At 52.6% G+C, this 14,717-nt stretch overlaps 1 protein-coding gene across 1 annotated transcript in view; it reads right to left on the bottom strand.

Moving 5' to 3' along the window:
- GLI2 (GLI family zinc finger 2) overlaps positions 1–14,717 on the bottom strand; it is a 71,087-nt gene that overhangs the window by 41,458 nt on the left and 14,912 nt on the right. Inside the window, exon 2 of the mRNA XM_020894702.2 lies at positions 548–750. Within this exon, the coding sequence (XP_020750361.2) occupies positions 548–750 (203 nt within the window). The remainder of the gene's footprint in view (positions 1–547; positions 751–14,717) is intronic.

Here is a 14,717-nt window from a genome sequence, read left to right as displayed (position 1 = left end):
TCTCAAATGAATTGAACAGGTTTGTTATCTAACTCTGAGCTGGGCCACTCAACATCCTCTCAAGAGGGACATGAAGCCACTGGTGGTCTCCGCTGCAGCCTGGAGTCCATTTGGAGGCCATGTTTTGACCCACAAGATGATGGAGGCAGACAACCAGCCTGGCTCTGCCTTCCTTCTGCTCTGGGGGCCCCAAGACACCCGGATACAAGACCCGCTCTGCTTACTACCAGCTTCTGCAGGCTTGGGTGTCTCACAACCAAGCAATTCTCACCCAAGATAGGACCTCCATGAATAAACAGAACTTATCATTCTTATTACATCATTTTGCATGCTAAGAGTGTTTATGAACAGCTCTTCAAAATGAACGCAAAACCCAATGCACTCCCAGTGCTTATGGCTCTGACCACTCATTTATCAAAAGACCTGTTGTTGAGGGGTGGCAGGGAGGAAGGCCAGCCTGTTCGCCAACCCACGGAGAGGGGAGAGAAACACAGCATCAGAGTTTGCATCGCCCCTCTGATCCCACATCCCAGGCCTCCCTACTCACCATCTGCGGGGCTGAGGCCCCTGGCTGCAGAGATGGCGGGATGTGTCGGGCTGCCGTGCATTGCCCGCAGGTAATGGTCCATGTGGGGGCTCACGTACGGGTGGGGGGCGTTGAAGGGGGACTCCCCGGGGCCGGCAGGGTGTGGGGAAAGCCGAATCAATGAGATATCAGAGATGACAGGGCTGCCGCTCAGGGCGGGAGGTCTGCAGACAGAAACGACAGCGTTGTGAGAAAGCGTGGCCCACCCAGGAGGATGCAGGGGAATCCCATCAAGCAGCAGAACCAAATGAGCAACCACACGTTTATTTTATGCACCAACATCCCTTTCACATAGAGTCTCAACTCTCACATTAACACATGAGCCAGTGAGTGCAGGTGGAAAGCTCTCGAGACCAGTGTAGCTGACCACCCAGGTGCCTCATGTCAGTGATGAAAATTCTGCATACATGGGACTGGATCTACAGAACCACAAGCTCGGCAGGCCACACGCCTGCAAGCTGCCACCACTGCTTCCCCACGGCCTGCTCAGGGCTGGAGGCATTAACAAGGAAGTCTCCGTTAATGGACGGATGCATGCCTCCTACCAACCTGTGTGGAAAACAGACCATGAAAATGGGCTTCCCAGGTGGCGCTAGTGGTAAAGAACCAGTCTGCCAATTCAGGAAAGAGACCTGGGCTTCCCCGGTGGCTCAGTGGTAAAGAATCTGCCTGCAATGCAGGAGCCCCGGGTTTGATCCCTGGGTTGGGAAGATCCCCTGGAGGAGGGCACGGCAACCCACTCCAGCATTCTTGGGCTCCCCTCATAGCTCAGTCGGTTAAAGAATCCACCTGCAATGCAGGAGACCAGGGTTTGATCCTGGGTCAGGAAGATCCCCTGGAGAAGGAAATGGCAACCCACTCCAGTATTCTTGCCTAGAGAATCCCCATGGACAGAGGAGCCTGGTAGGCTATAGTCCATGGGGTCGCAAAGAGTTGGACACGACTGAAGCGACTTAGCATGCACGCATGCATGCGGAAGAGGCAAAGGGCTTATCTTCCGAAGAGAATTGAGAGAAAGAGGAATCAGGAGATGCCCTGAAAGATGGAGAGTTTGGGACTTCCATGGGACAATCCCTGAAGTGGAGCGCTCAGCCACAGGATCAGCTAGAAAGGAAAAGACCAGGATTCAAGAAGAGTTTTCAAAGACTGAGCCATCATTTTGGAATATCATTCTAGCTCTCTGTACATGAAGCTCTTTCTGATGTTCCCCGAGTCTCCCTTCTCTGACACCCACTGACAATCAGGGATGTGCCTGGCGTGGCTGGGGCCTTCTTGCATGGTCAGACTTGCAGAAGGGGCCTGCTCCACTTGACAAAAGGACAGGCCTGGCCCCCAGGGGCCTCCAAGCAGCTGTGGGCATGTTAGCTGCAGGGGTGTTCTGAGGTCATCTGCTCCAAAACTTGCCCATGTTAAAGAAAAATCAGATGGGGGGAGTTGCTGGGAAACCACAACTAAGTCACTGGAAACCAAATTTACCAAGATTTCGTTTTTTATTTTTCAGAAAATAGGGACCTCTCTGTGACTTTACACAGTGCAAAGAATGTGTTCAGACCAATCTGGTCAGCCTTGCAGGAGGTTCAGATCAATCTGCATTAGACTCTCAGCCACTCTAAAGAATAGTATGTAGGTTCCTTAGAAAAATAAAAGCAGCATATGATCGGCAATCCCACTCTTGGGCTTATATATGGATAAAACTCTAATTCAAAAAGATGTATGTACCTCTATGTTCATTCCAGAACTATTCACAATAGCCAAGACTTGAAAGTAATCTAAATGTCCATCAACAGAGGAATGGATAAAGAATACATGGTACATATATACAATGAAATATTACTCAGCCATAAAAAGGAATGAAATTGTGTCACTTGCAGAGACATGAATGGACCTAGAGACCATCATATTGAGTGAAGTAAGTCAGACAGAGAAAGATAAATATCATATAATGTCACTTATATGTGGAATCTAAAAAAATGATATGAATAAACTTACAAAATAGAAATAGACCCACAGAGAAAACAAATTTATGATTACCAAAGGAGAAAGGTTGGGGGGGGATAAATTAGGAATGTGGGATTAAAATACACCCACAATTACATATAAAACAGGTAATCAACAAAGACCTACTATAAAGCACAGGAAGCTATACTCAATATCTTGTGATAACTTACAATGGTAAAGAATCATATATATATCAAACTGAGTCACTTTGCCGCACATCTGAAACTAATACAACATTGCAAATGAACCACATTTCAATAAAAGTTTTTTTAAAAAAGCAGAATCTCGGCCGTCACCAGCTCAGTCACACTGTGCTCAGTAATTCAACCTCATCAAGGCTCAGGTTTCTCATCTGCAAAATAGGGGTAACAACAGTGCCCATTTCACAGGATCGCTGGGAGGATGAACGTCCCTCAAACAGTGCCTGAGACACAGCTATCAGTCAACAAATGAGAGCTGTTAATACAACATCAGTACCACATTTGAGGGCAAAATTCAGACGTGCCAGGGAAGCCCTCAAAACCGTTATGTCGGATGTGTCAAAAGGCACTGCGAGAACCAGTCACTTTGGAGAAGGCATGGTTTGTTTGTGGCTGCAGCAGACTAGAGCTAATTACTGATTGTGTGCAGCAGGGCATGAAAATTGTGCTTATGACAGAGCACATACCAGAACTCAAAGAGGTGACGGCCGGATGTCTTAACATCTGCGTTATACAAACTCCCCACGCAGAGGCCACTCCATCCGCCTAGGTGTACGCATTCTGCTGTGTCATTGTTGAGGTTTTTTTTTTTTTGCTGCGCCGGCTCTTTGTTGTGGCAAGAGGGCCTCTCTAGTTGTAGTGTATGGGCTTAGTTGCCCTGTGGCATGGGGGATCTTGGTTCCCTGACCAAGGATCGGACCCTCATTCGCCACATTGGAAGGCAGATTCTTAACCACTGGACCAGGAGGGAAGTGCATATTTTGGAGCTTTGGTAGATATGACTTGCAAGGGACATGCAGATACAATGAACCTGCCAAGCCGTCTCCTTGCTGCAGTGCTTTTGCCCACGTCAATTCATGGCCAACCTGCACCCTATACCTTGTCAGGGCGATTTCTTCTCCCTGCAGGCCTGGGTCCAGGGACCCAGTAGCTAGTGCCCTCCCTGAAGCCCCTCCCCCCGGCACAAGCTCTCTGCTCCCCCCAAGGGAGGCATGATTCTCATCTGAGGGGGGCAGGTGCGCTTGCCAGGTAACCAGGTTCTATTTAGGAGCAAGGTGTGTCCCAGGCACTGCTGCATCGGGTGCCTGGCAGGCAACTGACATCGCACAGTCATTCAGAGTTGTTTTCAAAGCCAGTGATGGTGACTCACCCGTGAGCCAGGTACCGAGCCTGGCAGAGGGGACCCTCTGCTGTCAGTCACGGCCTCCAGCCGTTCTCATTCACAGGCTGCCCTGAGAGCCCAGGGAGCGTCCTTGTAGCTCAAATGATAAAGAACCTGCCTGCAAGGCAGGAGACCCGAGCTCCACCCCCGGGTCAGGAAGATCCTCTGGAGAAGGCAATGACAATCCACTCCAGCATTCTTGCCTGGAGAATACCATGGACAGAGGAGCCTGGCAAGCCACAGTCAGTGGGGTCGCAAAGAGCCGGACACGGCTGAGCGCCTAACACTGCTAAGAGCCCAGGCCACCTGTGAGGAAACGGCACTGAGTCCATGGATCAAAGAGATGGCTCTGCTCTGGCCACAGAGGCCAAGGGTCATTGCAAGAGGAGAGAGTAAGTGATGCACCTCGAGTGAGTGAGTCCTCAGGGCCGTGGTCCTCCCCCTGGCGATCCAAGGTAGGGCCGGTTCTCGGGCTCGCAGGGAGGCTGGCTGGCATCGAGCTTAAGGCAGTGTGTCATCGATGAAGCTGGTGGCCCTAAGTGGCCTGGTCAGGCCTCCCTAGTATCAGGTCACCCCCTGGGGGGCATGGACCCCCGACAACTGGGTGACTACAGGGGGTTTAATGGAACACATGGAGGGGACATGGCGGCCCCGGTCTGTCCGTGGGGACAAACATCCCACTGGCCAGGCAGGAGGCTGCAAGGGGTCTTGTCATGGCGACGTGCACCCCACTGGGGAGCTGCCTCAGCGGGACTGGGATCCTGCCCAGCCTCAGTGGCTGGGCCCAGGAGTGGCATGTGGGGCCCGAGTCCGCACACCGAGGAGGTGGCCCTCATCTCCACACCCCTGCCACCATCCTTTGGAGGACAGTGACCTCTGTCATCCCCTTCCCATCACACTCTTCACCAAGGGAACAGGGAGCTCAAGTGTCTTCCAGGCCATCCCCTCCCCTCAGGGATGCCTTGCTGACTTCAAAACAGCAGGCTGTGAAGGAAGCAGGGGCTGACGGCCTCTGGGAGGAGACCTGAAAACTCTGGCACCAACAACTGTACTTTACCCATGAGGGCTCCGGGTCCAGAGACGGAAGTCACCCCCATGCCATGCTGCCAGAGACACGGGCAGGATTCAATTCCAGCTCCAGGTCCTCACTCCCAGGATCATGCTGCCCTCAGCCCAGGTCCTCCCTGCCCCAACAGGGAACAGAGCCAAGGTCTCCCTGTCCCCTGGGTGTGACACGGCAGGAAGCTTGGAGAGGCCACTGCCCTGTCCCAAAGCAGATTCGACAGGGGCCAGCCAGGAGATGGGTCAGCTCACCGGAGAGCTGATAGTGGGGTGCCCAGAACACCCCCTGCTCGTCCAGCAACCTGAGGGCTTCCAGTGCCAGGCCTGGGAGAGGGGTTTGGGCCAGCAGGGCCTCCCAGGAGAGGCAGAACCCAAATGTGAGTCTGGGCAACGCAGAGCAGGACTGGGTTCTGGGGGCTGTCCAGGGGCACCCAGGCCGGGGCCATCCTCGATCCTCCCACTCATCTGGGTGTCTGAGACTAGGGTGCTGCCTACCTCTGGTGCCTCACCAGGTGAGCAGCTAACTCCCTTCTGAGCCACCAGCCAACTTTGGGTGTGGAGCGTCTCCTGATCTGGGCTCCTAGGACCCAAGATGACAGGCCCATTAACAACATAGCTACAGGTAACAAACAGTCTAGACACTGCCTCTGGGAAGCCTCCCTGGGTGTCCCCATTGCAAGGCCCCGCTTAGCTGTGCCCTGACCTGGCATTGCCTCAAGACTGGGTGCCAGCTGCCAGAGGGTCACATGCATGTTTTTCCTTTACTAATCTCAATAAAAAATCCACAAAGTCGGCACCTTATGTCTATTTTACAGATGAGAACACTCTCACAAAGGCTAGGTACCTCACCCAAGGTCACTAAGAGAGCAAGTATTGGAACCACAATCAATCCAAGAGGGTCCCTTAGCAGAGAGGCAGGTGCTCTTGAAGACTGCAGTTCTTTGTGAGCAGGGCTCTGGTGGGCCAGGACCATGGAAGGGACGGCAGCCAGGAGCAGAAGGACTTGATTTCTCCCCCGGCTTTGTTCCAGCTCTTCCACTCCCTTCCTCCCCACTCCCACCCCATCACTATGCACAATCCAACACAGCTCTTAGGAGGGAGCTGGAACCTCTGCCTCACACTGGGTTGTGAGTGACAGATAGGTTCCAGGGTCACAAAAATGCCAGGAGATTGTCATTCTAACAGACCAAACACAGCGAAAGGAATGAATCTCAAATGGCAGAATTTAAAGCATTAGGAATGAATCAGGGGAGCAGGGGGCTTCCCAGTTGACCTTAAATCACATTAACACACCTAACTTTCAAGGTGGGGCCTTCAGGGACCAGAGTTGCTCTTTCTTGGATGCTTGTCCCATCCCAAGCACCACTACCAGTCCCCATACAGGCAGTGCTGCCAGGCTGGGGAACCAAGAACAGGGCTTTGGGGGTGCCAGGAAAGGCAGCTGCTGGTAACATTGGAGCTGCTTCTTCAGGCCATCCCCCAGCCACAGCCTCCATTTCTCCTTCCATTTCCATGCTTATGGGCTGTGGGAGCCTGACCCTGGTCTTAGCCATGAGCCATCCAGGCCTTGAATTCTGGCAACTGGGCAGACTCAAGGAAGCGGCCTTGAGGATGGAAGGAGGGACCAGGTGTGTAAGCTGATTTTAAAAGACGTTACATTCCCCTAGGTTGTAGGTACACACGTGTGCACACTCACATGCTTGCAGGCCTTTGTCAACTGGACTGACCACATCAGCCTCCCTGCGGGCTGCTCAGCTTCAACTCCACCCTACGTATCACCTTCTCCATGCAGCCCAGCTCTGAGCTCATCAGAACCTAATCTTATCAATCACTTCTTCCCATATCTGTGCATATTCCCAACAAAATTGCCCTGAGCACTAGCTATGTGCCCAGGGACCCACAGGGAGCTCACAGCCCAAGTGGAAGAGGCAGAAACACAAGCTGGTTTGATAAAGATCCCAGCAGAGGAACAAATTCCCTGACTCTGCCTGAAGGCTCCTCAGAGAAGGGGACATCTGGTCTGCGTTCTGGAGGAGGAACCCAGGAGGAGTTCATGGGGGAAGTATACTAAAAATAAAGGAAGCAAGCGCAAAGAAGGGCTGGAATGTAAGAACATGTTTGCGAAGGTTGTATTTTGGGGGGAATGGCAGAGCCCACAGAACCCACAGAGGACATCGGGCTGGATCGATATCGGATCTCTTTCCTTCTTCTGCTGTGGGTGGGGCATGTGACCCCAGCTCAGATGGTCAGTTTCCCATATTCCCAGGCACCAGGGGAGATGGGCGTGTGCCCAAGACAGCAGCTTTGACTGAAATCTTTGGGAAAGAAGTGGGCTCTGTCCACAGGTGGTGTTGTGCAGGTAGGACATAAGTGTGGAGCCGCTGAGGGCTTTGAGGGGCAAGGCCAGGAAGAGGTGATGAAACACAAGCATCAGAGCTGAGAGTCACAGAACAAGTTTCTTGAATTGAGCCCCTGGATAGGGATCTGGCTTTACTAGAAGCTAGCTGTTGGCGTTTAGTCGCTAAATCGTGTCTGACTCTTTTGGGACCATCATGGATTGTAGCCCGCCAGGCTCCTCTGTCCATGGGATTTCCAGGCAAGAATACTGGAGTGAGTTGCAATATCCTTCTCCAGGGGATCTTCCCGACCCAGGGATCAAACCTGTGTCCCCTGCATTGGCAGGAGGATTCTTTACCACTGAGCCACTAGAAGCCAGTACCTCGTCCTTTCCAGTTCTCTGAGCCAATACATTTGTTTGTTTGAACCAGTTTCAGCTGACTTTTTCTGTCTTTGGCAACTGCCGAGGCTTGTCAAGGAGAGCCTTGACGAATGAAGCCTCCCCCGGCTCCCCCTGTCTGAGATCTGGAGCTTGGCTTCCTGTAAGGCAGACTCGAGCTGTGGTTCTTCGGGCCTGATGCCCTCTGGCCTGCAGGCATTCTGCCCACAGCTGCTGGGCGGCGAGGGCAGCTGCGCTGGCCCTTCCGTGTCTGGGCACGGAGTACAAGCAGGAGTCTGGGTAAGAGGAATGGCCAGCTGCCTCCTGCCTCCTTACGTGTGTGTCTGTGCGTACATGTGTGTCTGTGTGTCTGTGCATGTTTGTGTGTGTCTATGTGTGTATGTCTGTGTATGTGTGCATGCATGTCTGTGTGCGTGTGTGGCTGTGTATCTCTGTGTGTGTCTGTGTGTACGTGTGTGTCTGTGCGTGTGTCTATGTGTGCATGTCTGTGTAGGTGTGCATGCATGTCTGTGTACGTGTGTGTGTATGTGTGTGTCTCTCTGTGTGTGCATGCATGTCTCTGTGTGTGCGTGTCTGTGTGCACATGTCTATCTGTGTGTATGTGTATGTCTTTGCGTGTTTGTGTGTGTGTGTGTCTCTGTATGTTGCGTGTGTGTGTCTGCATGTGTGTGTGTGTGTGATGAGCAGCGGGGCCCAGCCTCTCTGGGCTAATTCTGCTGCAGGACAAGAGTCCTGTGGTTCCTCCCAGCATTAGGGCTTTCCTCTTTTCTTCCCTCCCCCTTAGGAAGGGCCTGCAAAGCCCCTGGACAAGGTTTCAGGGCCAGGCTACCAGCCCGGGGAAGAAAGGAGGAAAAGGAGAAAGAGGCGCAGGAAAAAAGCAAGTAGGGACCAACTAACTGGCCCATTGCCATTCCAGTCCAAGTGGGCACTGCCAGGAAAGGTGCTGCTCACCACGTGGTCAACGTGCGCTGGAGGCCAGCCCCATGCAGCAGGTTCAGACACTCTTCAAGGCCGGTCTTACCGCCCGCACTGGGGGCAGTCAGGAGCCTGGCCCAAGGTGCAGAGCTCTAAGTGGCCGAGCGTTTTCTGACTCTAGGAAGGCATGCTTGGTCCTCTGATACTGTCAAGAGCGCATGGACAGGCAAGACCCCACCACAGCTGTCTCTGCCCTCAAGAAGTCCTGTCGGTGTCCCTTGACAGACATGGCTTTGACTGGACCCTGGGGATGGGGGCGCTGGTGGAGGGGAGCTGTCACACAGGTAGGCAGAGTCTGGACTCTCTGGGTCTGAATTATGGCTCTGCTACTTCTTGCGACCTTGGTCATGCAATCTGCACCCTCACCAGCAGGATGGGCAGCTGGGAGATGGAAAGAGCGCAGGATGGAAGCTGTGCTGTATTCCTGGGTGACAGGCAGGGGCTGGGCCCGTGCCCACGGTTTCCTTTCTTACATTTAACAGACGCCAATGGACGCCACTCAGAGGGTGGAGGAGAGGACCCCGCCCACCTCTCCCAGCATCCAGCCCTGGGCCCCGCCCTCCCCAAGTGCTGAGCACAAGCGTTGGAGGGAGATGAAAGGGAAGGCCATGGCGATGGGAGCCCTGCACGTCTGTGTGCATCGCCGCTCAAGCTGGCTGGACTTGAGCGAGCACGCCTAGACCCTTGGGGACGGGCGCCATCCCTGGGTGCTGGCACAACAGGCTGCGTTCCTAGAGGGTGTTGGCTTCCGCCCGGCTGCGGAGTCTGTGCTCATGGGAGGAGTGGGGGGTATATCTGACCCCTGGCACAGCCTGAGCCAAGGCGTTGGGCAGGAACCAACGTGCTCCTTCATTTGGGGATTGGGGGCCCTGGACCCCACCCAAGGTGCCTGTTTGGAGAGGAGAACAATGCGGAGCTGAGGGTGCTGACTCACCCAGACTCAGCACCAGCCGTCAGAGCAGGTTTGCCCAGGCGGGGGTCAGCAGCCGGAAGGAAGGACCCTTGGCCACCCAGAGACGTTCCTACTGGCGGTTACATTCACAGACCTTTTCCTGTGCAGGTCAGGAGGGCCAGAAATAGGAAGAGAATACCTTCCAAGTCCCATTTCACAGACAGCATGACCGACACCCAAAGTGGCAGCAGGCAGAACACGGACCCAGTGCTGGGCATCACTCTATCCTAGCCTGGTCCAGGAGCCTCACTGAGGGGGACAAAGGAGAGGTCTGGTCACTTGGGGCTACAAGCTTTCAAGCCTCCTCTCCAGCCTGCTTCTTGGGGTGACCGATGGCCTTCATGGCACCAGGACACCACATGCCTGTGTGGTCTGGGGCCTATGTCCCACCTCCTCAATCCTGCATGTCCCCTCGTGGTTTTCTCTCTGGTCCTGGGCCCTGCCTTGCTCCTCCTCCTCAGGGAGCTGGCCCCGGACACCTGCTTTTCCATTCACATCTTTCTCCTCTTCGTCCCTACCCTGCCCTGGATGTGGAGGACAGTTCCTTCCCCGGACCCTGAGCATGTCCATCATGGCTGGTCATCAGGCACCTGCAGTGATGGGTTCACATGCGACCTGTCTCCTCAATAGACAGGCAGCCCCAGCGGCAGACTCCAGGCCCACTTCCACTCACTCCCACAGCACCAGGACCTGTGTAGTCGGGTGCCACATGTGCTCAACCTTTTGAAAGAATAAATGGATGGATAGATGGATGGGTGATGGATAATGGATGAATGAGTGGATAATGAACAACAAATGGATGGATGAAATAGTGAGTGTGTCCAGTGTAGAGCAGGGCATTGTAGCAGAAGACAGGGGTTCCTTGCCTCACTTTTGACCATGGGCCTTGGAGCAAGTCATGCCCTTCTCTGAATCTGCTTCTTCATTCAAAAAGAACAATCTTACAAATACGAGTGGGGAGTGGAGAGGAGGCAAGTGTGGGAAGCTGATGTCTCTCAAAAGATGTCTCCATGTCCTAATCCTTAGAGCCTGTGAAATTACTGTATTTGGGGAAAAAGAAAATCTGAAGGATGTGATTAAGGTGAGGATGCTGAGATGAGATTATGGGTTATCTGTGCTTAGTCACTCAGTCATGTCCAACCCTTTGTGACCCTTTGGACTGTAGCCCACCAGGCTACTCGGTCCATGGGATTTTCCAAGCAAGAATACTGGAGTTGGTTGCCATTTTCCTCCTCCAGGGGATCTTCCTGACCCAGGGATTGAACCTGGGTCTCCTGCATTGTATGCAGATTTTTTATCCACTGAGCCACCAGGGAAGCCCTGTGGATTATCTGGGTGGACGCTAAATGCCAGCACAAGTGTTATGAGAGGCCAGGCAGGGGGAAACCTGACCCAGAAGAGCAGGAGGCAGTGTAAGTCTAGGGCAGAGGCTGGAGGGATGCAGCCACAAGCCAAGGGGTAGTGGCCACGCCAGAGGCTAGAAGAAGCAGGAAGGGCCTCCCCCCAGAGCCTCCAGAACCATAAGAGAAGAAACCGTGCTGTAAGCGGAGCTGGTGGTAACGTCCTAGAAGCTAAGAAGGTGTGTCAAGCATACTGCGCTGGTGTGGAGAAGGCCTCCGGGACAGGGCAGGAGTTGCCGTCATTATCACTGTCACATTTCTTCCGAGACGGTCAGCTCGTAGAGAGCAGAGTCAGTGTGCTGGTTCCTGGGGTAGCCTCGCCCCAGTGGGTACGCCATCAGTGGCAGGCGGGCCAGGAAAAGGAGCGCCCCTTCACACCAGGGTTGGGGTGTGGGGGAGGGTGTCTGAGGGTTGTGTTCCATCTCCCCTGTATCACAGGGCTCTGGAGCATGCTTTCCTGCCAGCCGCCTGGATTACACGGTCACTGGCTCTCCTTAGCTGAACGCGCCCTGCACACAGCCCTGACATGCCAACCCTGCCCGCCCCGGGGACTGCTTGCTTGTACGCACAGGTCCTGCCTTTGGGATGAGCTGCTGCCACCCACCAGGATCCCAGGGCCACGGACAGGATCAGTGGGCTCAGAGTGGGGAGGCCATGACCCTCTGCTGTGGCCGAGCCACCCAGGCCAAGGACCCACTTACTCAGAAACACCAGGCAGGTGACATCAGGCCCACTGATGTGCCAGAAAGCAAATGAATTTCCTAAAGCTGGCCTGCTCTTCTGAGCTCTGCTCTTCCCTAAACTGGGGCTCTTAGCGCCCGGGGCCAGGGAGGGCACAGGTCTGCTCTCACAGGCATCCCTGCCGGCAAGCCTTTGGCCTACGAACAGATAGAAAGAGCGCTCCAGGGGGACTTCCCTGGTGGTCCAGTGGCTGAGAAGGCGCCTCCCAGTGTAGGATCTCAGGTGCTCACACTCTGGAGCCCACGTGCCACAACTAGTGAGAAGCCCACGTGCGGCAAAGACCTGATGCAACCATAAATAAATAAAAAAATGTTTTAAAAGAGAAAAGAAACGCAGCGCCGTCATGCCCTGCTGTGTGGAGTCCAAGCTCCTGTCCAGGGCTTTTGTTTACTGGTTTTGTTTGTGTTTCTTGCTTGTCTGGTTTTCTTTCATTCCTGTTGTATGGAAACTGTACCTTGGTAAGCTTGCTTACCACCTTTTTCACACATTGATTTCAAAAAAGTTCCAGAAATCAAGTCCTTTTCAAGATAAACTATGGGGGTTTGCAATTATAAAGACAGGTACAGTGAGTTCCCTTGAAAGTCACTGGAGAGTTCAGTTCAGTTCGTTCAGTCGCTCAGTCGTGTCCGACTCTTTGTGACCCCATGAGTCACAGCACGCCAGGCCTCCCTGCCCATCACCAGCTCCCGTTACCTCTCCCTAAGTCAGAGAGCAACTGGCACACCCTGGTGCATCTGAACTGCACTCTGTCCGCATGGGGGAGGCTCTTGTTGTTTTAGCTGCTAAGGCGTTTCCAACTCTTTTGTGACCCCATGGACTGTAGCCTGCCAGGGTCTTCTGTCCATGAGATTTTCCAAACAAGAATACTGGAGTGGGTTGCCATTCCCATCTCCAGGAGATCTTCCCGACCCAGGGATCAAACCCATGTCTCCAACAGGCAGATTCTTTACCAGTGAGCCACCGGGTGGGGAGGCTCCACAAAACAGCCAAAGGACACCTGCAAAGAGGAGCCGGCCCGAAGCAGCCAGCCGGTCAGTGATGTGTTCCTGCGGTCATGCATCATCGCCTCTGCCAGATGAAGAGCATGGGTCTCTGACAACACTGGGTGGGGCTCTGACAGCTCTAAAATATAATACAAATGAATCTATATACAGAATAGACAGACTTATAGACAGAAAACAAACTTATGGTTACCGAAGAGGAAAGGTTGGAAGAAGACTCAGCCAGGATTTCACACCCAGAAAGCAGGGCAAGTTGCTGTCAACCCGAGCAATGGGTGCTGAACCAGGAGTGTTTGGTCACCCCTGACATTCCCTGGGTCCACTCTGAACCCCCTCTCCCCACACACAGATCTAAGCCAAATGACTGAGTGTCATATGGTCCCAGTAATGACAAGCTGTTAGGAAAAGACAATCCCCTAGCTCCTTCCCCCAATCCAACCTAAAGCTTGCTTTGGTGCCTTGACAAAATCACCATGCTGGACTATGTCCAACAACCAAGACATAGAAGCAACCTAAGTGTTCATCAACAGAGGAACGGATAAAGAAATGTGGTGCGCGCACACACACACAGACACACAGACACACAGACACAGACACAGACACACACACACACACACACACACACACACAGGAATATTACTCAGCCATTAAAAGGGATGAAATAATGCCATCTGCAGCCACATGAACGTTACTGTACTAAGTAAGCCAGACAATGACAAATATCATCTGATATCACTTATGTGTGAACTCTAAAAAATAATACAATAGGAACAGGCACACAGACTTAGAAAACAAACGGTTATCAAAGGGGAAGGGTTGGGAGGGATAAAGTAGGAGTTTTGGATTAACACACTACTATATATAAAATAGATAAACAATAAAGCCCTATTGTATAGCACAGGGAACTATATTCAAGGTGTTGTAATAACCTATTTAAAGTAAAATAATCTGAAAAAGAATATATATAACTGAACAACTTTGCTCTATACTTGAAACTAACACAATATTGTAAATCAACTATTCTTAATTTAAAAAAAATCACCATGCCGGGCCCTCTGGGATTAGGGAGGGAGTGTGGACACTGTAGCCTGCAAACAGCGCACAGATGCTAGAGCCAAACCAGGGGTGGGAGGGAAAGGTTTCATCCACTCTTCTGGGGCAGTCTGAGCAGTCTTCCTGTAGGAGGTGGCATCTGAGTTGGGCCTCAACTCTCACAGGGGAATGAAAAGGAGTCAGTGAGTGGGGCAGGCTTGGTGTTCTGTGATAGAATAGTTGAAAAAAAGGTGGGTCAAATCGGGAAACAGCTAGCAGAGTCCAGGGGCTGAAGCTCAAACCAGGCAGCTGGGTTGTGAGAGAGCATGTGGGGAAACTCACGAAGGAAGGGTCAGTAAGCTGTGCCAGGTTAGAACAGGAAGGTCCCTTCACCCAGATGCTCCATTACAGGAGCAGAGAGGCCAGGCACAGACTGGGAGAAGCTATCTGCAGCACAGGTAGCCAGCCACTAAATGAGTAGCCTTAATATAGAAAAAGCTTAGTGAGACGAGTAGGAAAAAGACAACTCCATAGAATAATGGGCAAAAGAACTGAACAGGCATTTCGTGAGAAGGAAAGGTTATTGGCAAATAAACATATGAAAGGATGTATTCAGCTTCATTAGTGACAAAGGAAATGGAAAAATCAAATCACAGGAGATGCCATTTTGGCAAAAATTAAAATGTGGATGACATCATGCTGGGAACAAGGATGTGGAACAGGCTGAGTCCTTGAACTTCGCTGGTGGGAGTGGCTAGGCAAAAAGTCTGGCAACATCTAGGAGGGTTAACACGTGAATACCCTGTGACTTAGCAATTTCATTCTCAGACACACACTTATTCTAAAGAAAGGGCAGTACTTGAGCCCCAGA

The sequence above is a fragment of the Odocoileus virginianus genome, chromosome 13, assembly GCF_023699985.2.
Source record: "Odocoileus virginianus isolate 20LAN1187 ecotype Illinois chromosome 13, Ovbor_1.2, whole genome shotgun sequence".
Classification (NCBI taxonomy): domain Eukaryota; kingdom Metazoa; phylum Chordata; class Mammalia; order Artiodactyla; family Cervidae; genus Odocoileus; species Odocoileus virginianus.
This window is presented reverse-complemented; position numbering and strand designations above follow the sequence as displayed.